Genomic DNA, 21,922 nt, shown 5'->3' on the forward strand with positions numbered 1-21,922 from the left:
CAATCAGGGAGCACCGAAATACACCAAGCAACTACTAACAGAACTAAAGGGAGAAATTGACCAAAACACAATTATACTAGGGGACTTAAATACATCATTGACAGCTATGGATAGATCATCCAAACAGAAAATAAATAACGAAATAGTAGCCCTAAATGACACATTAGATGAAATGGACATAATTGACATTTATAGAGCACTTCATCCTAAAACATCAGACTATACATTCTTTTCTAGTGTACATGGAACATTCTCAAGGATAGACCATATATTGGGACATAAAATCAGTCTCAACAAATTTAAGAAGATTGAAATCATACCATGCATATTCTCTGATCACAAGGCTTTGAAATTGGATATCAACTGTAAAAAGAAAGCGGGAAAAACACAAATACATGGAGATTAAACAACATACTTTTAAAGAAGGACTGGGTCAAAGAAGAAATTAGAGGAGAGATCAAAAGATACATAGAAACAAATGACAATGAAAATACATCCTACCAAAATTTTTGGGATGCAGCGAAAGCAGTTTTAAGAGGGAAATTTATCTCATTACAGGCCTATCTCAAGAAACAAGAAAACTCCCAAATAAATAACCTCATGTTACACCTTAAAGAACTAGAAAAAGAAGAACAAGTAAAACCCAAGGTCAGCAGAAGAAAGGAAATAATTAAATTAGAGCAGAACTAAATGAAATAGAGAACAAAAAGACAATAGAAAAAATTAATGTGACAAAGAGCTGGTTCTTTGAAAAGATTAACAAAATTGACAAACCCTTGGCTAGACTTACTAAGATAAAAAGAGAGAAGACACTGATTAACAAAATCAGAAACGTAAAAGGGGAAGTTATCACGGACACCACAGAAATACAAAGGATCATCCAAGAATACTATGAAGGACTATATGCCACCAAATTCAACAACCTAGAAGAAATGGACAAGTTCTTAGAAACATATAGCCTTCAAGGCTGAACCATGAAGAACTGGAAAATCTAAACAGACCGATCACCAGTAACGAAATTGAATCAGTCATCCAAAACCTTCCCAAAAGCAAAAGTCCGGGACCAGATGGCTTCACTAGTGAATTCTACCAAACCTTCAAAGAGGATCTAATACCAATCCTGCACAAACTCTTCCAAAAAATTGAAGAAGAGACAGTACTCCCTAACTCATTTTATGAGGCCAACATTACCCTGATACCAAAACCTGGTAAGGACAGCACAAAAAAACAAAACTACAGACCAATATCTCTAATGAATACCGATGCAAAAATCCTAAATAAAATTCTAGCAAATCGAATACAACAATGCATTAAAAAGATTATTCATCACGACCAAGTGGGGTTCATCCCCAGGGCACAAGGATGGTTCAACATTTGGAAATGCATCAATGTGATACATCACATAAACAAAATAAAGGACAAAAATCATATGATTATATCAATTGATGCAGAAAAAGCATTTGACAAGATACAACATCCATTTATGATTAAAACACTTAATAAAATGGGTATAGAAGGAAAATACCTTAACATAATAAAGGCCATATATGACAAGCCCTCTGCTAATCTCATAATTAATGGAGAAAAACTGAAGCCCTTTGCTCTACGTTCAGGAACACGACAGGGATGTCCCCTATCACCTCTGCTTTTCAACATAGTGTTGGAAGTCCTTGCCAGAGCAATCAGGCAAGAGAAAGAAATAAAAGGCATCCAAATTGGGAATGAAGAAGTTAAATTATCACTCTTTGCAGATGACATGATGCTATATATAGAAAACCCTAAAGACTCCACCAAAAAGCTATTAGAAACAATCAACGAATACAGTAAAGTTGCTGGCTACAAAATCAACGCACAAAAGTCCATTGCCTTCCTATATACTAACAATGAAATCTCAGAAAAAGAAATACAAAAACAATTCCTTTTGCAATTGCAGCAAAAAGAATAAAATACCTAGGAATAAACTTAACCAAGGATGTGAAAGACCTATATGCTGAAAACTATAAGACATTTTTGAAAGAAATTGAAGAAGACACAAAGAAATGGAAAGACATTCCGTGCTCATGGATTGGAAGAATCAACATAGTTAAAATGGCCATATTACCCAAAGCAATATACAGATTCAATGCAATCCCCATCAAAATCCCAATGGCATATTTTAAAGAAATAGAACAAAAATCATCAGATTTGTTTGGAACCACAAAAGACCCGAATAGCCAAAGCAATCTTAAGAAAAAGAACAATAATGGAGGTATCACACTTCCTGACTTTGGCTTGTACTACAGGGCTACAATAATCAAAACAGCATGGTATTGGCAGAAAAACAGACACATAAACCAATGGAATAGAATTGAGAACCCAGAAATGAAACCACATAAATATGGACAGATAATTTTTGACAAAGAAGCTAAAACATACAATGGAGGAAAGACAGCCTCTTCAATAAATGGTGCTGGGAGAACTGGATAGCCACGTGCAAAAGAATGAAGCTGGACTGCTATTTGTCACCATGCACCAAAGTTAATTCAAAATGGATCAAAGACTTAAGCACGAGACCTGACACAATAAACTGCATAGATGAAAACATAGGTACTAAACTTACGGACCTTGGGTTCAAAGAGCATTTTATGAATTTGACTCCAAAGGCAATGGAAGTAAAAGCTAAAATAAATGAATGGGACTATATGAAACTTAAAAGCTTCTGCACAGCAAAAGAAACCATTGACAAAATAAAGAGGCCACCAACTGAATGGGAGAAGATTTTTGCAAACAGTGCCTCCGATAAGGGGCTAGTATCCAGAACATACAAGGAACTCATGCAACTCAACAACAAAAATCAAACAACCCAATTGAAAAATGGGCAGAGGACTTGAAGAGACATTTCTCCAAAGAGGACATACAAATGGCAAATAGACATATGAAAAAATGCTCAACATCACTAATCATCAGAGAAATGCAAATCAAAACCACAATGAGATATCACCTCACCCCAGTCAGAATGGCTATCATCAACAAGACAAATAATAACAAATGTTGGAGAGGCTGTGGAGAAAAAGGAACCCTCATACACTGTTGGTGGGAATGCAGACTGGTGCAGCCGTTATGGAAGGCAGTGTGGAGGTTCCTCAAAGAATTACGAATAGAATTGCCATATGACCCAGCAATCCCTCTCCTGGGTATCTGCCCAAAAAATCTGAAAACATTTAGAGATAAAGACACGTGTGCTCCAATGTTCATTGCAGCTTTGTTCACGGTGGCCAAGACATGGAAACAACCAAAATGTCCTTCGATAGATGAATGGATAAAGAAGTTGTGGTATATATACACAATGGAATACTATTCGGCGGTAAGAAAAGATGAAATAGGAACATTTGTGACAACATGGATGGATCTTGAGAGAGTAATGCTGAGCGAAACAAGTCAGACAGAAAAAGCAGAGAACCATGTGATTTCACTGATATGTGGTATATAAACCAAAAACAACAAAAGAACAAGACAAACAAATGAGAAACAGAAACTCATAGACACAGACAATAGTTTAGTGGTTGCCAGAGGGTAAGGGGGGGTGGGAGGTGGGGGGTGGGGGTGGGAGATGAGGGTAAGGGATCAATATATGGTGATGGAAGGAGAACTGACTCTGGGTGATGAACACACAATGGGATTTATAGATGATGTAATACAGAATTGTACACCTGAAATCTATGTAATTTTACTAACAATTGTCACCCCAATAAATTTAATTAAAAAAAAAACTGCACATACTCAAACGGTATATATTGGTGATGGGAAATAAACTCGGGGCTTCAGCATCACTGAAGACCGGCCGCATCAGCATTTGTGTGAGTGTCTTTTTATCCATTCCCACTCCCCCATTTAGGTACTGATCGACTCGTGGCGGCTGCTCCGCCACACCTGGCGCCCGAACAGGGACCTGAATACGGGGGTAACAGTGAGGAACACCGCGTGGCAAGGGCCCGGCTCGAAGAGGAGCTTATTTCAGTGGATGCGCGGTGAGTGAGACACATCAGGAAAAATGGGTCACGTGAGCAGCAAGGACCTGTATGTCAGAGGACTGAAGAAATTGCTTGCCGCCCGTGGCAGTCGGGTGAGCAGAGAACAGTTAGACAAGTTTTTAGAATTTATGAAAGAAGTCTGTCCATGGTTTTCAGAAGAAGGCACTGTCAGTCTGGGAACTTGGGAGACAGTGGGAGAGCAGTTACAAGATTATTATGCTGCCCACGGACCTCAGCAGGTCCCTGTAGAAACATTCGGGTTATGGACTTTGATCAAGGATTGCTTAGATCTTAAGCAGGAGGGCTGCAAGCTAGAGAAAGTGAAACAAGCTGGAAATGAGGAAATTCTTCCACCTGCTGCTTCTCTGGCGGAGAGAGAGGAGGAGGAGGGAGCCAAACACACAGAAGGACTTTCTAAGGTTAACAAAGAGCCTGTTTATCAGGAACCTCCGGTCGAGCACTGGGAAGATTTAGACCCTCAGGATCAGAAAAAATTAGAGGATGAGGCAGCCAAATATGATAGGGACAAATATCCTCCATTGGTGGCTATGGCTCAAGGAGGCGAGCAACCTGCAGGCACTACACTTTCTTTTGCAGATCAGCTAAAGAAGATTCAGGGACAGTTGATAGAACTTAAAGTTGCTGTGGATGGAGGAAATTGTCCTCGGGGTCCCCAGATTCCTTTTAGAGATCAATGGAATCCTCGGGGTAAAGATCCCCCCACAGTTAATCCCTCTGCACCACCTCCTGAGGAGCCCTGTTGCTCACAGGGATCTTTGGGCCACTGCCACCAGAAACTGTAGGTTTGTTGTTAGGAAGAAGTAGTACCACTATGAAGGGGATTCAAGTTTCCCCGGGAATTATTGATGAGGACTTTACTGGAGAAATTAAAATTATGACTCATTCACCTTTAAACATTTCAGTTATACCTACTGGGACTCGTATAGCTCAGCTAATTATTTTGCCTCGTATGAGAATAGGGAAAAATAGGCAGAATCAGAAACGTGGAGACCGAGGATTCGGTTCCTCTGATGCTTATTGGGTTCAGGAAATAAAAGGAGATTGACCTGTTTTACAGCTTAAAATTAATGGGAAGAGTTTTCAAGGGATTTTGGATACTGGAGCTGATGTATCCTGTATAGCTGTTGAGCATTGGCCTTTCAGTTGGCCTACGCGATGTACTAACACAGACTTACAGGGCATAGGTCAGTCTCATTCCCCTAAGCAACGCAGTAATTTATTGTCATGGCAAGATGAGGAAGGACATCAGGGGACTTTTCAGGCACACATTGTTCCCGGTCTGCCCGTTAACCTATGGGGACGGGACATTATGAGCAATATGGGAGTTTATCTTTTTAGCCCAAGCATTCAAGTAACTCAGCAGATGTTTGATCAAGGGCTCCTCCCAGGACAGGGCTTAGGCACTGAGGGACAAGGTCATCAGGAACCTGTTTCGCCTACCCCTAATTTACAAAAAACAGGTCTAGGATATTTTCCCCAGGGGTCATAGATCTACCTGTACTCCACCAAAAAACTGCAGAAGCAATAACCTGGAAATCTGATATGCCTGTGTGGATAGATCAATGGCCCCTTACTCAAGAAAAAATATTAGCCGCTCAAGCGCTAGTACAGGGGCAGCTTTTAAGGGCAATGTAATTGAATCTACGTCGCCCTGGAATTCACCCATTTTTGTAATTAAGAAAAAATCGGGGAAATGGAGATTGTTGCAGGATTTAAGAAAAGCAAATGAAACTATGGAAATCACGAGTGCTCTCCAGCAAGGGTTACCTCATCCTTCTGCTATTCCAAAGGATACTTATAAAATAGTGCTAGATCTGAAAGATTGCTTTTATTCTATACCACTCCATCCCCAAGATTGTAAGAGATTTGCTTTTAGTATTCCTAGCTCAAACTTCCAGGAGCCTATGAAAAGATATCAATGGCGAGTCCTTCCCCAAGGTATGGCTAATAGCCCCACCTTGTGTCAGAAGTTTGTTAGTGAAGCAATTGATAACACCAGAAAACAGTTTCCTTCTGTGTATATCATTCATTATATGGATGACATCTTATTGGCTTGTAAGAAAGAAGGAATGTTGTTAGCTTGCTTTGTAGATATGAAAAAGAATCTTCTGGCCTCGGGTCTTATTATTGCACCTGAGAAAGTACAGAGAAGTGAGCCTTATTCTTACTTGGGATTTCAGTTGTTTGCTCAGTATTTCACTCCACAAAAAATAGAGCTTAGGAAAGATCATCTTAAATCTCTTAATGATTTTCAGAAACTGTTGGGAGATATTAATTGGCTGTGCCCTTCTTTGGGACTAACTACTGGAGATCTTAAACCACTGTTTGAAATTTTAAAAGGAGATTCTGATCCGACCTCCCCCAGGTCGCTTACTGAGCCTGCGCGGCAGTCTCTTTCTAAAGTTGAGGAAGCCATTCAGCAACAGCATGTTTCCTTTTTAGATTATTCTAAACCTCTATATGTGTATGTTCTGAACACCAAGCATACGCCCACAGCGGTGTTATGGCAAGAAGGGCCACTTAGATGGATACACCTCCATGTGGCTGCTCAAAAGAATCTTACTCCTTATTATGAATTTGTGGCCAGTTTAATTCAGGAGAGCCGCTTGGAAGCTCGAAAATATTATGGAAAGGAGCCAGATTCTATTGTTATTCCTTTTACAAAAACACAGATTCAAGGCCTGATGCAGTTTACAAACAGTTTTCCTGTTGCATTGGCTCATTTTGTGGGGACATTGGATAATCATTATCCTAAGCATAAATTGCTTCAATTTTTTCAACGTCATGATCCAATCTTCCCTTCAATAGTGTCACATGCTCCTCTTCCTGCTGTACCTAATGTTTTTACTGCTGGATCCAACAATGTTGTAGCTGTCTATGTGCTCAATAAAAAGGTCACCAAAAGAGTACAGACACCTCCAGCCTCAGCTCAGATAGTTGAGCTTCGAGCAGTTCATATGGTATTGCTTGATTTTGCTTTCCAGTCTTTTAATTTATTCTCTGACAGCCATTATGTGGTTCGTGCCATCAGAAATTTAGAAACGGTACCTTTTATTACCACCAGCAATCCAATTATTCAGGACCTGTTTCTTCAGATACAGCAGGCCATTCTGCTGCGCTGTGAGAAATTTTACATTGGCCATATTAGAGCTCACTCTAATCTTCCAGGCCCTTTAGCCTCAGGAAATCAAATTGCAGACTCTGCCACTCAGCTCATTGCCTTGACTCAAATAGAAAAGGCACAAAAGGCTCATAGCCTCCACCATCAGAATAGCCAGAGTTTGAGGCTGTAGTATAATATAACCAGAAAAGCAGCACGTCAGATAGTGAAACAATGTCCGGATTGTTCACATCTCCAGCCTGTGCCTCATTATGGAGTCAACCCTCGAGGCCTGCGTCCTAATGACCTATGGCAAATGGATGTGACTCATATACCTAAATTAGGAAAGTTGAAATATGTTCATGGCTCCATTGATACCTTTTCAGGATTTGTTGTGGCCACAGCTCAGACTGGTGAAGCTACATCCCATGTTATTAGACATTGTCTTGCTGCATTCGCCATGATTGGAACTCCAAAAAAAACTTAAAACAGATAATGGCTCAGGTTATACCAGCAAGAAATTTTCTCTATTTTGCCAGCAATTTTCGATCAATCATGTTACTGGCATTCCTTACAATCCCCAAGGACAAGGGATTGTTGAGCGCACTCATGGCACTTTGAAAGTCAATTTGCATAAAATAAAAAAGGGGGAGTTATAGCCCCTGACGCCTCATAATTATCTGTCTCATTCTCTCTTTATTCAAAATTTTTTGACCTTGGATGCCCATGCAAGAGTGCTGCGGAGCGCTTTTGGCATCCTTCTAGTGCCCCTCAGGCTTTGGTCAAATGGAAAGACCCACTTACGGGCCTTTGGCAAGGCCCAGATCCAGTCCTCATATGGGGACGAGAACATGTATGTGTTTTTCCACAGGATGCAGAAGGCCCCCGGTGGCTGCCAGAACGATTGGTGCGACATGTGGACTCTCTACCTATTGATGGCGCTGATAGCCCTCAGCAATGCAGGAGAGGACCAGACGTATTGGGCCTATGTACCTGATCCACCAATCCTCCACCCCGCTGTGTGGGATGGTCCTGAGATTCCAGTCTATGTTAATGATACTGATGCCTTAGGACTGCCCTCTGATGGGCACATGAAACAGCAACTGCAGAAGAATTTTACTTATAATGGTATAGGAACTGGTTTGCCTATTTGTATTCCAAAAAATATGTCAACATCTGGGTGGTTGCGGGGTTCTCCTGTCACTATGCACATTAATGACTCTTTAGTTGGATGGACTGTTCGTCTTAACATGCTAGGCGATTGGTCTGGAGGACGCAAGATAAATCTGCCCGTCCCTCCATTGCGTCCATCTTGCAAAAAAAGATTAAAATTGGACACTGAGACTGTCCCATGGAGAGACTGTCCTGGCAATGATCCTGTTCGTTATAACATCCCTGGGACAAGCAGATACATCATTGACTGGTCAAGAAGTAACCGGTCAGGATGGGCCCGAGGACTGACTTCTGGACTTTAAAATTCTGACATGCAGTATCAGCAAAATTCACTATGGAGACTTATGGGAGTAATGGATGAGGTTGTTCAAATGGTTGAGTTCTGTAAATCAGGCACTCCCTGCAGTCATGTGAGTGTCTTGAAAGATGGGACTAGAGATTGGACTACTGTTGCTAAGACTGTTAATGTATCTGCTTGTGTTCCTTCCCCTTATGCACTCTTGATTGGAAATGTTAATGTACATTTTATAGGAAATCAATTTAATGTATCCTGTAGTAATTGTTATTTAGCAAATTGTATTTCTTGGGTACCATTGGGAACTCATGTTATGATACTTAAGCAACCATCTTTTGTTATGCTTCCTGTTAATATTTCTGGACCTTGGTATGCTGAAAGAAGTTTGCAGATTTTTAAAGAAATTGAGTATGCTTTGAGTAGGCCAAAGCGGTTTATTGGACTTCTACTTGCAGGAATTATGGCTTTGGTTACTATAATTGCAACTGCTGCTACAGCAGCTGTGGCTCTTTCTCAGACTATTCAAAATGCTCATTATGTTAATACTCTTTCAAAAAATGTTACTTTGGCTTTAGGGACCCAAGAAGCTATTGATGAGAAATTAGAGCAAAAAGTGAATGCCCTTTATGATATGGTTCAGTATATGGGAAATGTGATTCAGGGTATGAAAGTTAAATCTCATTTAGAATGTCATTCAGAATATCATTGGATATGTGTTACTTCTAAAAAATATAATAATAGTCAATATGATTGGAATCGAGTTCGTTTACATCTTCAAGGAATTTGGCATGATGCTAACCTATCTTTAGACATGTTTCAGCTTCATGATGAAATTCAAAGTATGAGAGAAGCTGAACCCGTGAAATTTGATGCAGCTCAGGCTGCTTCTGACTTTGTTAATGTTCTTAGGAATGTTTTGCCCTCTATGCCTTATATTACCCATTCTGTTATGATATTTCTTACATTGGGCATCTGTGTCTGTTTGGTTCTGTGCCTACTCCCCATCCTCATTAGATGTTTCATCAGCAGGATGTTAGACTTACGAGCTGACATCCATCAGCTTGAGCTTAAGGCAAAGCCTTAAGCCTCTCACCCCTGTGCATTATGAGGGACGGGTTAGTCAACGACGGGTAAATACTTGGGAGCCGCTTCAACACCTAAGACAGGGCTTGTATGATAAAATATGAGTACCAAAGACGGGTAAGTTGAGGCAGGCGTCCTTGGACACCTAAGACAGGCACCGTCACCTCGCCATCCTGGCTGGATGGATTTTGTTCCTATAAAATAAAAAAGGGGGAGATGTGGGGAGCCATGGTTACAGGTGACTCTGAGCATTACAGAATGGCTCAGTTAATGCTTAACCTGTTTCTGCTCCTAAGGCATTGTCTCTGCCTGCACCTGGAGGGTGCTTACAAGCTGCTGAGGTATGTGGTGAGAATGGCCAGTTCCCGGACACTGAGGATTGATGGCTATCGGGATAATTGGTAGATTCTGTCATGGGATAATTACTTTTGGGAGTTTCAGTGATTTTATAGTTTCTATGTAAAAGTTAAAGATCTACTTTCGCTGAGGTAATGCATATTTTCATTGTTAAACTGCACGTACTCAAACGGTATATATTGGTGATGGGAAATAAACTCGGGGCTTCAGCATCACTGAAGACCGGCCGCATCAGCATTTGTGTGAGTGTCTTTTTATCCATTCCCACTCCTCCACTTAGGTACTGATCGACTCGTGGCGCCTGGTCCGCCACAGGAAATCAAACTTTTTGACCCTTCCAATCTTGTGTCAATGCCTGCATATACATCTAAACACACAGCAGACCTCCAGGTAACCCTCTGATGACCTGGACTCACATATGCAGATCTCCTGACAGCCATCTGGTGTTCATTATCCAGACCTCTGACTGCTGACTGACAACCCTCCTGGGCCAATCCTAGGGCTAAGAATGCAGGACTGATATTCTCAAGAAGGTACTTTTTACTATAAGAACTCTTAACTTTTCTGTCTTCTTTAGAAAACTTCTGGTTTTTGACCTAGCTGTGGTCCAAATTTGCAAACTCTGAAACCTTTGAATAAGTCCTTATCCCTTATTTCTAGCCAAAGCTTCCAGACTTTGAGTTCGTTTAACAGCTTTCACTCAGGACTGACCAGACTGATTAGATGCAGAAAATTTGTGAGGAATTGTTTATCTTGTTTGGGAAATTCTACAATTGACAAACTGTTGGAAAGGATTGAAGAATTTTGGACATCAGACATTTATACTTTGCAAAGAACAAAAGATGGACACAGTGTCAAATGTCCTTTCTTCTTTAGATCAGAGATGGTAGTGATTTCTCTTTGAGTTGATTTATATAATACATAAATATGCATTTCTTGCACATTTGCCATGGGCCAGGCAATGGTGCTAATCTCTGCATATACAGTAGAAGTAAAAAAAAAAAAAAAAAAACAATAGGATGCACACCTTTAAGTTGCTTATTTTCTGGCACATTTTTTTTCAAAGCATTGCAGCAGTTTCTCAGTAGGTTTTTATGAGGTTGTCACCCTGCCATATCAACCGAGAACATAAGGAAGACTATTTCTGACCTACAGACAAAGGACCATTTTCTGTTATCAGCCAGGTGACTCTTTTATGTCCCAAGCTTCTTTGAATATTTCCTTCCTAAAGATGGTGTTTACTTTTAGATGGTCTTATAAAGGAATCTTGCTCTTTAACAAACATTTTTCGGTCAGAGACAGAGGATGTTGTTGCTGGATCCATGCTCTAGGTGTTTGCACTCAGGATCCCTGGTAAGAAATGGGCAGGAGATAAACAGGAATTCATAGAGGTGTCAAAATATGATCCACAAGGATGGACTCCCATGAACATTGAAAGAAGCTTAAATATTATTCAAGCCCAAGTTTTATTCTTTAGTTCTAAATGGAAATGAATAATTAGGGAAAAAAGTATTTAAATTTTCTGTGTAACCTTGTATCTGTATTCTGTTTTCTTGTAACCTCTGGGGGATAGATTGTCCTGACCCAGAGTGTAGCCTCCTGGTCTGTGTCCCAAGGATACAAAGTCACAATTGCCTGTAGGTGAAAGTAGGACTAACAAACATGGCATCTGACTACACTGGTATCAGCTGAAACCTGGGAAACCTGCTAAGGTTCTCATATACAAAGCCTCCAGAAACTGCCAAATGTTCAAAGTTAGAGTGAAAGACTGGGCATAATTTCCCCTCCTGCTTTTTTCTCACTTTGGAGGTAGAGCAGCAGAAAGCACAAGGGCTGAGACAGAATTCCCGTCTTGCTCTGAGATCTGACCCACTCCAGCTGACCTGTCTCTTCTCTTGGGGATCCATTAATAGCATCTCTGAAAGATGAAGTCTTTCTAAGGCAGGACTATGCAAAGCAGATTCAGTTAGAGCAGAAACTGCCCAGTCATCAGGCAGACATTCTTTTTTTCATTCTTCATCATCAGCTTTGTTATTAGATGTGGTTAAAAACATTTAGTGCTTTCCTGGGGCACAGTGACAACCTAGGCCAACCTGACCAGGGAAACTCCCCATTCTAGCTACTCTGAATGAAAAGGTCATTAAAATCCAGGGCCATTTTAGAGAATGAGGCTGGGAAAGCCGTAGGGACATGAGAATATATGGTAAACAAATGTAGCCAAAGGGCTGTGAAGATGGAAAATTTGAGCAGCAATCCTGTGTCTTTTTCTTTATTTCTAAGAAATTAAGAAGAGTGTGGTGTGATTATACATGTGTGCGTCTCATAATTTAAAAATAAATGCAAAACACTACTTTTGGCATCAGTCAGACAGGGTGGTTTTAGAAGGGGGTGTATATTCTCTGGGGTACACTAGAATTCCTTGAGAAAAGGCCAATTCTGTGGTCTAATATAGTTTCTCCAGCAAAGATCTCCTCTGTTATTCTTTTTCATTTGAACTATATATTCTAATTATTTTGCTTTGAAAACTATCTTGCTTTAGCTCCCTCTTTCTCTATGCCCTACACACAACTGTGAACTGGCAGACTGTTCAGTAAAATGACAAATAAAGCAGAGACATTTGGATATTTTCATCTCTGTAGATTTAGACTTTATCATGAATAAATGAAAATTCTTGTTGGCCTTTTGAAAGTCTTGACATAGTTTACTTATCACTCTTAGTTTTGGGGGTACTCTTGCATTTCTGTGACTCAGTTAGAAATCACTGCATGAATTTCTGGCACATCAGAAAAACTGGGATCTAAGAAGAAGGACTTTATTGAGACATCTTTCATAGAGAACCCTGGGTCACTATGTGATCAGCTAAATTTTCTTATGAGGAAGCAAAGAAAACCACTAGCTTCCAATTTTCCAACTTTAGCTGCTGGGTATCCTGATGCCACAGCCGGATTCAGCGAGTTTCTCCAGCTCCAGACATGACTCTCTCCTGTGCTCCTTGTGTCAGCAATGAGGGAACCCATTCCTCGGGTCATCAAAACACCCAGTGAATCTACCTGCTGAGGCCACTCCTTCCCACTCTCATATCAATGTAGGGAAGGTCCTTGACACTCATGATAATTCTCTGCTCTTAATTGTAGGCCAGTTGTAGACAAATTGCAAATGTCAGAGCAATGTGACACTCTGTTTCCATGGTCATGAGATGGGAGTGGGAGGAAAGAGGACATAAAACTCAACCACTGATAAGAAGGATTGGAGACCAGGAATTATGTGCAGGCATATAGCACCTGCAAGGATACTTACAGTTGTTTTTCAGTGGAATTTATATGTTTTCCAGTTTGGGGCTGAAAGAGATCATAGAAATTACCTAACTCTGTCTCCCTAATTTTCAGAGAAAAAAAATATCTAGGGCTCAGACAGTGACTCAGACACGTCATTTGGTAAAACAATAAAAATTGTGGTACAGGAGACAAAAATCTTCATGATTTATTTTTTCATTCGATTCCTGCAAAATTAAAACTCCTTGTGAAGTTTCTCTGCTTTATCTGAAGAGACCATACAAATGATCTTGATCATTCCCTTTCTTTTCAGTTAACTGACATTTATAAGCAAAGTTTTATTTAAAAAGAAAAAGAAATTAGCTTATAATTCCAAGCAGAATTCATTTATTTCCTAACAAGAACCTGTAACTTCCAGTGAATATTCTTTATTTTACATATAATTATCATATTCCCTATTTCCAACTGTTAAATATGCAAATCTATTTATATTATCAAAAAGTCCCCAAATGAGAAAAGGGCACAGGACAGCCTGGGCTCTCCCCGTCAGCCCAGAAGGAAGAGGGGTTGAAGCCGCCCATGGTCAGCTCTCCACTGTATAAGCTTCCCCAAGAGCTCCCTTCCCACCCCAGCTGAGTATTCCCACTGCTTGCTGTCCTGGAGTTTGTCATGGGGGGAGCCTTCCCTTACTGCTGGAGCCCCAGGACCCCAGCCACTGAAAGGATGATGGTCCTCCAGAGTTCCTGATTTACACCCATCTCCCCAACCCCACAAACTCAGTGTGGGTGCACCTGGGGATGAGAACCTGGACAGAGAAGGGAGAAGTCGACCCTACAGTCCTCCAGCACCCAGCCAGGGAACCCACGGTGCAGTCAGGGTGTGGAATCCAGGGGGTGTAGCTTCCTCATGTGCCCCCTGCTGGTTAACACCAGGCACCAGGGCATGAGGGGTGTCTGGACAGGAAGGCAGCTTCACACACAAGTCCCAGAGCCAGCGGTCGGCTCCTGTAAATCACCCCTGTTTAAAAACAATGTAAGTATTTAAAATACAAAAAAAAAAAAGAAAAAAAAATTAGAGAAATAAATTCACAAGGACAAGAAGAACAGGGCAGGAGTTAACCGCAAAATATTAGGTTGAGTGCTAACCAACTTAACTGATCCATGAAGCTGAACAGAAAAGCTACAGGAAACAGAAAGCAGAGCGAGATCGAAATCCTGCTAAGATGGGATCCAGATATATACATGGAAGGCATGAGACAGTGATCGGTAGTGAGCGGGAAAGGTCCAGAGCCCAGGCTCTCACCCAAGATGGCTAAGACTGGGAGGCCTGGGGAGCTGGGAGGGGGCGGTTCTGGGGGTGGCAGGCAAGGTGCTCAGTGCTGGGCCCTGAGCCAGAAGGGAGCAAAATAGTGTCGGTGTGGGACCTGAGGACTTTGATAGCAGAGAGGGCAAAAGTGTGAAGAGCCAAGCCTGATTTCATCGATTTCACAAACGCATTCAGAGCCAGCCAGTCAGTCGTCGTCCATGATGGTAGGATGAGAGAGGACACAGGGCTGGATCCCAAGGAGACAGACAAGGTGGGCAGGGAACTCTAGGGTAGAGCTTGAGGGGCTTATCACTTGTGTAAAATCAGCCAGAAACCACTATGCTTCATATGTAAATCTCAGGGGCTGAGTCTTTCCAAGGGTAATAAGCCCTCACACAGTTGCTGCAGTTTTCCCTTTCACTCTAGGAAGTCAAAACAAACAAACAAACAAACAAAAAAAAAAACTCTGCAGCCTTAATATCCTCTTGGAAACAAGATGAGTGTGTATAATTTCCAGAGTGTGACCAGCATCTTGGGTCACGTTTATGGCACACGCACCTGCATGTGGTTGGGCAAAGGACTCTGACTCTCCCAGCGCGTCTTTGCTCAGAGATGAGTGGAAAGAGACATGGCTCCAGAAAGGAAGCAGTGATTTCTCAAGTGACCTCTTCTGTCTCCCTCCTTCCCTGCTAATGGGGCCGGGGGATTCAGGACAGGTGACAATTTGTGGCACTGTAGCCACAAGATCAGCAGTTGCTCAAGTTCCAAGCACCACTGCATATGGGCCAAGAATTTTCTCCTCACCTTGTGGGACATGACAAATGTGATGATCCTAAGGAGGAGTCGAGCTGAAGTAAAAAGAATCCACCATGAGCTGGAAATAATATTGGCCCACAGATTTCAAGATGGATTATCCGAAACAAATATTCCAGAGCCAGGTAAAATAAGATTGATTTACTGGGGAAAAGCAAAATATCAATGAAATAGGCTGAGAGGTTCTTGGATTTAATGTACAAAAGTGATGAGAATAGAAAATCTGGGGGAGCATTCCAACAAACTCATTACTGAAGCTGCTTGCCATTTGGCCCCCTGCGAAGTTAGATTTTTAGAGTAAATTCTAAATTGCTTATGGAGTGAAGGGGGGGGATGAGTGGGGGGAGACTAAATGTACATCTATAAATCATCCTGGAAATTGTTGATAAGCTAGCTTATCAGTGTTCCTCAGGTTTGACATTGCAAGAAACACCAGTTTTGCTTTTTATTTGACATAATTAACTAGCCTATTTGGAGAGGTGTGCCTCACACCAGTAACTGAGTACATCACCCAGTGTGTCAGGGACAAAATTGTGTCAATGACACAATTTTGCTCTTTGCAAGGTTTGAGGGACCTTATGAAGGTCCACCATGGACACTGTAGAACGGTAGTTCCTGGCAGAGACTCACAGATGCTTCTGAGACATCCTGTGCCTTCAAACAATAAACTCCACACACATTAAGAATCACAGCCACTTCTCAATAATCCTTTTTATGTTACAACAAACATCACAGCAACCATTTCTATCAATCACTACCGTGTGTAATCAATAAAATAGTTGTCACAATGGTTCTTATGATAATTGTGTTCTATTAGTAGCAAATACTGCTTTATAATAGTCATTAAATTGGACTTTTCACGTTAGATCTCAAATCTTAGGAACCTATATCCCTGTACAGCTATTAATATATCACCTTTTTCATCCCCATTTTACAGCTCCACACCACCCCCTCATCTCCTCCATTTGTAAAAGGGTGTCTCCTATACAGAACCCGAACAACTACTTTTTTGCATTCTCAATTTAAAAATTATAGAAAAAGCATTTCACTGACAAAGAAAACTCACACATGTATATATCATTTAAAAATTATACATTGCGCATGAATATTGAAGATTCTACTAGGAAATGTCAGAATTTACTTTTTACTAAAATTGGTAGCGCTTTATTGTTTCTGAAAACCATAAAATTAATATATCCACAGAATTTTTTTTTTAAAAAATGAAATAATCTACAATAGGGTAGAAAGAGAAAGTGCCATTGCTCCTGTTTCTTCCACAGCAACACTCCTCTGAAATCCCAGGAGATAACTACTGAGCACAATTTGTTGTATTTCCTTCAGGAATTAACCTGTATTGATACGCATATATATTCGATTAAAATGAAGTCATGATATTATACAATACATACCATTCAGTGGCTTGTATTTTCATGAACACCTTCCACATGACTATAAAGACACCTACTTCATACTCTTATTGGCTGCTTTATGCTCCATTGCAAAACTCCATCATCATTAGTTTAATCAAACGCCTATTGATGAAGATTTCAGTTATTTTCCATTTTTTCACCTTGTAAACAACATTTCAATGACCAGTCTTATATACACATTTAAGCACACTCATCTACTCATTTCTAAACTTTGGACAGTCTAAGGAGTTTCCTTTTCCTTCCCCCATTCCAGCATTTTCTGCCATGCAGGCTGCTTCCATTGGGTGACTCTGCTCTCAGGATCAATTAAGCATGAGCTCCAAGTTCACACCCCAGCTCTGTCACTAGCTGTTATGAGCAAGTTACGTAACCTCTTTGCACTAAAGTCTTCATCTGCAAAACAGGGGACAACATTAACTTCTAGTTCCTAGATTTGGAGGGATGATTAAATGTGGTGATCCACGTGTAATGTCCAGCACTTTGTAAGTGCTCAATAGATGCTAACGATTATGACTAGTATCACTTGTATCTCTGCAGAGAATATCACTCTCTATCCTTTTTAGGATCCAGATTGACTATGTCCTCAGTCAACTATTCTGCAGTTAATTTCCACTTGTCAATTTCTCTACTCCAGCTTTATTCCTCTCCTCCTCTTCTGGTGAGGTCTGCTGCTGGTTTTGCTATTCAAGGCAACTAGTAATGTTCCCAGTGACAGAATCAAAGAAATCCTCCCCTAATCTTCAGAATTAGTTATAATTTTTCTTGCAAAAGTTATTATTACAGTGGTATTAGCCGTTGGTCTATTATAATCTATCAGTTCTGATCTGTTATTGATTTTCAGTTATTCGTTGGGTTTTTTTTGGTTTGTTTGTTTGTTTGTTTGTTTTTTAATTAATTCTGCAAATGTTTGTTGAGCATTTGCCAAGTGAAAATACTGGACTGGGCCTTCCAAATACAAATAAGAAATGAAACAGCTTACAATCCAGTAAGATAGAAAGAATCTGACAGCAGATAAGAGACATTAGGTGTTCCGGGCCCAATGCCCTGCCTCTGGACTCTGCAAAGTTAGGTCACTTGCTGTGGGATAAGCTGAGAGAAGGTCTTTCTTGAGTTGAGTCTTGAAAGACAATTAGTTGTTCACAAGCTAACATGTTTCCAAGCAGTAGGAGTGTTTTGTAAAGGTTGGAGGCCACAGAGGAACTGTAAGGAGCTTAGGATGGTGGGAGCAATGTATGCTGAAGTGAAGATAGAAGATGAAGAGAGAAGACTGCAGTGTGTGAAAACGTAATCAAAACAAACTGAGGTCATCAGTGTCTTTGAGGGGGTTACTATGGAAACACTAAGGCATGCCATGGTTCCCTGGCAGTTCCAAAGACAGCATGCACCTGGTTCAATTCAGACACCTGATGGGTACCCCTCTGAGCTCTCTACCTCTACTATGCAAATAGGTGATCAACCAAGTACCATCAGTTTTTCTACTATAATATCTTTGCTTTTGTTTCACATGTCATCTATAACTTCATTCCAAAATACATTTCAAAGTAAGACATGGACCTTGATTTGATATACATTTAGTCTAACTTTTTTGAAACAACATTGTTCCAAAGGAGAGGTTCAAATATAAAGACATTCTTTAATTATTATTAACTGAGAAAAGATAAAGGGTTCCATAATTGCATTGAATAAGTTTTATCATTTTCAAAAACTTCCCACCCCAGAAGAAGATATAAAGAAATGCAGTTTTAAAAATTTGCATGTTTTCTTTGTAATTTATATTCAGCCTACTTTCCAAAAAAAAAAAAAAAAAAAGATTTTAAAAAGCAGTCCAGGTGTAGTACCATCACGCCATACACATAAATATATCGTCTTCTAAGATTTTAGATCTCATGTGAGAAAGCAAACATTCTCTGTCAGCACATCCACACCTGCTTGAAAAGGGAGTGAAGCATCAGCAGCTGACTCAGGACTCTGTCAACCTTCAGTGAAATGTTTTTGTACAGAGACACAATGGAGAACTACCACTGTGGTGGACGTTCGGCCAAGGAACCAAGCTGGAAATCAAACGTGAGTAAAATCCAAACTTTCCTTCCTGAGTTGTCTGTATCTGGTGGTCCCTGCTTTTATGAAGCTGACTCTTTGAAACAGACTAACATCCTCCAAAGCAAAGATAAAGTCTGTAAACAAACTTGAGACGTGATTGCACATTTTCTATGAAGAACAAGATGGGTAAGAATAATTTATCTAAGTGATAGTTTCAGAAACTCACTGGGGAGCAAATCATGTTCTGAACAGAGCTTTGCTCAATTGTCAGGAAGGGAAACTCAGTTTTTGTATAGGAGGGAGGTTAAGAGGAAACTCTGTGTGTACACTTTCGGCCAGGGGACCAAGTTGGATATCAAACGTAAGTAGCATTTTTTCAACTGATTTTTCTGTTTCTAGTTAACTTACTTTTTGTTCCTTTTTGTGTGTTTCATTAGATAGATAGATAGATAGATGTAAAGGATAAAACACATTTCATATCCAGATTAGGTATAGAGGAATGAAAATTGTTCCAGGGAAAGATAGGTGACGACGAATTTTCAAGATTTCCAAATCAAAATAACTTAATTGGGGGAAGGGGTTTGCTACCCTTTTAGGGCAGGTTTTTGTAGAGATGTAGAGTTAAGAAGAACCACTGTGGCTCACTTTTGGCCAAGGGACCAAACTGGATCTAAAACGTAAGTACATTTTTGCTTAATTATTTGTGAGGTTTTTGACCCATTGTATTATTTGTGCAGGTTTGTGACATTTTGGTTAAATGAGTCATTCCTGGTAAACCAAAAGTAAAATAGCAGAAAATAGCTGTCTTTTAAGCTGAGCAAACAAATTGTTCAGTTTGTGAAGAGAGTAGAGTAGGATTTATGAGGAGAACGGGAAGGAAATAGCTGGATATTTCCCTGACTTAGCCTTTCTCATATGAATTGATCTCTGAAGGAGGTTTTTGTTGAGGTGTTAGAACGCTTACTGTGGCTTACTTTCAGCCAGGGGAGCATAAGCGAGAACCAAATATAAGTGCACTTTTCTAATCCTTTTTCTTATAAAGTCGTGAAATTTGGGGGTTTTCATGTTTGGAATGTGAGTTGAGGTCAATTCTGAAAAGAATGAGATTCTTCCAAAAATCAGATGAGTAAGGGACTCAAAATCAGTTCATCTCAAAGAGCAAAGAGCTAGTTAGTTGATGTGGCATCTAAATTGCCAGATTTTCTCTGTATCTGTCAATCTAATGAGGTTGGCAGCAAAAGGAAGTTTTTGTTGAGAGCAAAGTAATTGAGCTAAACCTGTGAATCACCTTTGGCCAAGGGATACGTCTAAAGATGAAATGTAAGTCATTTTTCTCTATTAACTTCTGAAATGTGGGTCTAAATGCCAGTAACTGACTTTTAGAGGCTTAAGTGTGAGATTTGTGGAGATGAGTAAGTGAGAACACTTCAGATTTATCATCAGTTTCAACAGTTAAACTCAGCTCCAAAAATAGATTTGTAGACCAAAAAAATTAATCTAAATCAAATGAGTCAAAGAGAAAAAAAATAGTGTAGATGAAAAAGAAATCTTTGCAGCTCTAAAGAACAAAAGTGAATTCATTTCCATTGACTTTTGCAAATATTGTATCAATGTTTACTCTTTATGTAGGACACAGAAGAGTAGAGAAATGTATTTCTTAGTCTGTTTTCTCTCTTCTGCCTGATAAACTATTTTATAGCGATAAAAATCAATAGGACACACTAACAATCAGTAAGAAGTTAGAAAAGTATACCTGTTTGGCATGTGAAAGATGCATCTTAATTGAGAATCAGCAACCCTGTCATTTTTACAGTCTAAAATGAGTGATGAACTGTCAGTATTCAGAAATTCTACAGAGATTTCATATCTTGACAGATATCTCCTTTTTAAAAATCTAATTTCTATATTAAACTAGCCTTGAAATGATCTCTTATCATAATGGTGGAAAGATGGCTGTCCCCAAAAGCTCAGATTTAAAGAATTTTTTTATGTAGAAAAATTTAAAAATTGCATTTTTAAATGCCGCTGGACTTGTAGAAAAACAGTAAATATTTTAATGAGTATCTTCTTTTATTTACTTCAGTCATTACTTGGCCATGTTTTTATATTGTGAACGAGTCATGGCACAGCTAGCGTGGAAGGTAGACTTCATGACGGTCTTTTTCGCGATCGCATGACTTGCGTGGCCAGGTCTCCGCGCTCTTGCTGCAGCGAGCCTGGGCGCTACAGGCCAGGGCAATACTGCATTCGCTTAACTGCCATGGTCTGCTTTCCTGACACAGTGATACGAATAATGCCACTAACGAAAGAGAATAGAAATGTGGCGGGCACTGAACTAACAAAGGAAAAACAGGGAGATGCCTGATTTATTAGAGATTTTAGAAATAAAATTCACATTCATTATTATATCCTCAATGAAAATTTACATTAGGCGACTATAAAGAGCTTAAAACTATATTTTTTTCAGTGATTTGGAATTATTTCAATATCTACTCATCAAATGTATTATTTAAGTACATTTAAATAATACATTTAAATAATACATTTGATGTATTATTTGGAGTCAGAAATTTCAACTCAAAGTTTATAACTTACAGGGTAAAATTTCCACCAGAAAAAAATTTAATTTAAGGCCATCTGGCTTCTCAGGTTTCGATCAATTAACTTGTACTGAGTTCACATTAAATAACATTGAGGTATATTAATTGATTAAAGGTAAGATAAATTTTTGGAATGTTTTTAATTTTCAAAAATATAATAGCTTGTGTAGGATTATATTTCAGTTGCACACAATATCAATCATATATAAATGTCACTAATAAAAACTTAATATAAACATATTTTCCAATACCTTTATACTGTGATACAAAATTTTTTATCTGGGTATTTTAATTCCATACCCTCTAAAATAGTTCAGTAATTTGTTGTTTACTTCAACATTTAAGAAAAGTTATTTTTGGTGTGCAGCAATTTCACAGGACTATTTTAGAGCTGTTTAAAAACTCTTTTAAAATTCAAAATTG

At 39.6% G+C, this 21,922-nt stretch overlaps 1 gene segment (V, D, J or C); it reads left to right on the plus strand.

The window, feature by feature from the left end:
* Positions 1 to 21,922, plus strand: part of LOC109439652 (immunoglobulin kappa light chain) — a 264,553-nt gene that overhangs the window by 240,756 nt on the left and 1,875 nt on the right. Inside the window, 1 exon segment of the V gene segment in view lies at positions 18,889 to 18,923. Within this exon segment, the coding sequence occupies positions 18,889 to 18,923 (35 nt within the window).

The sequence above is a fragment of the Rhinolophus sinicus genome, linkage group LG05, assembly GCF_036562045.2.
Source record: "Rhinolophus sinicus isolate RSC01 linkage group LG05, ASM3656204v1, whole genome shotgun sequence".
Classification (NCBI taxonomy): domain Eukaryota; kingdom Metazoa; phylum Chordata; class Mammalia; order Chiroptera; family Rhinolophidae; genus Rhinolophus; species Rhinolophus sinicus.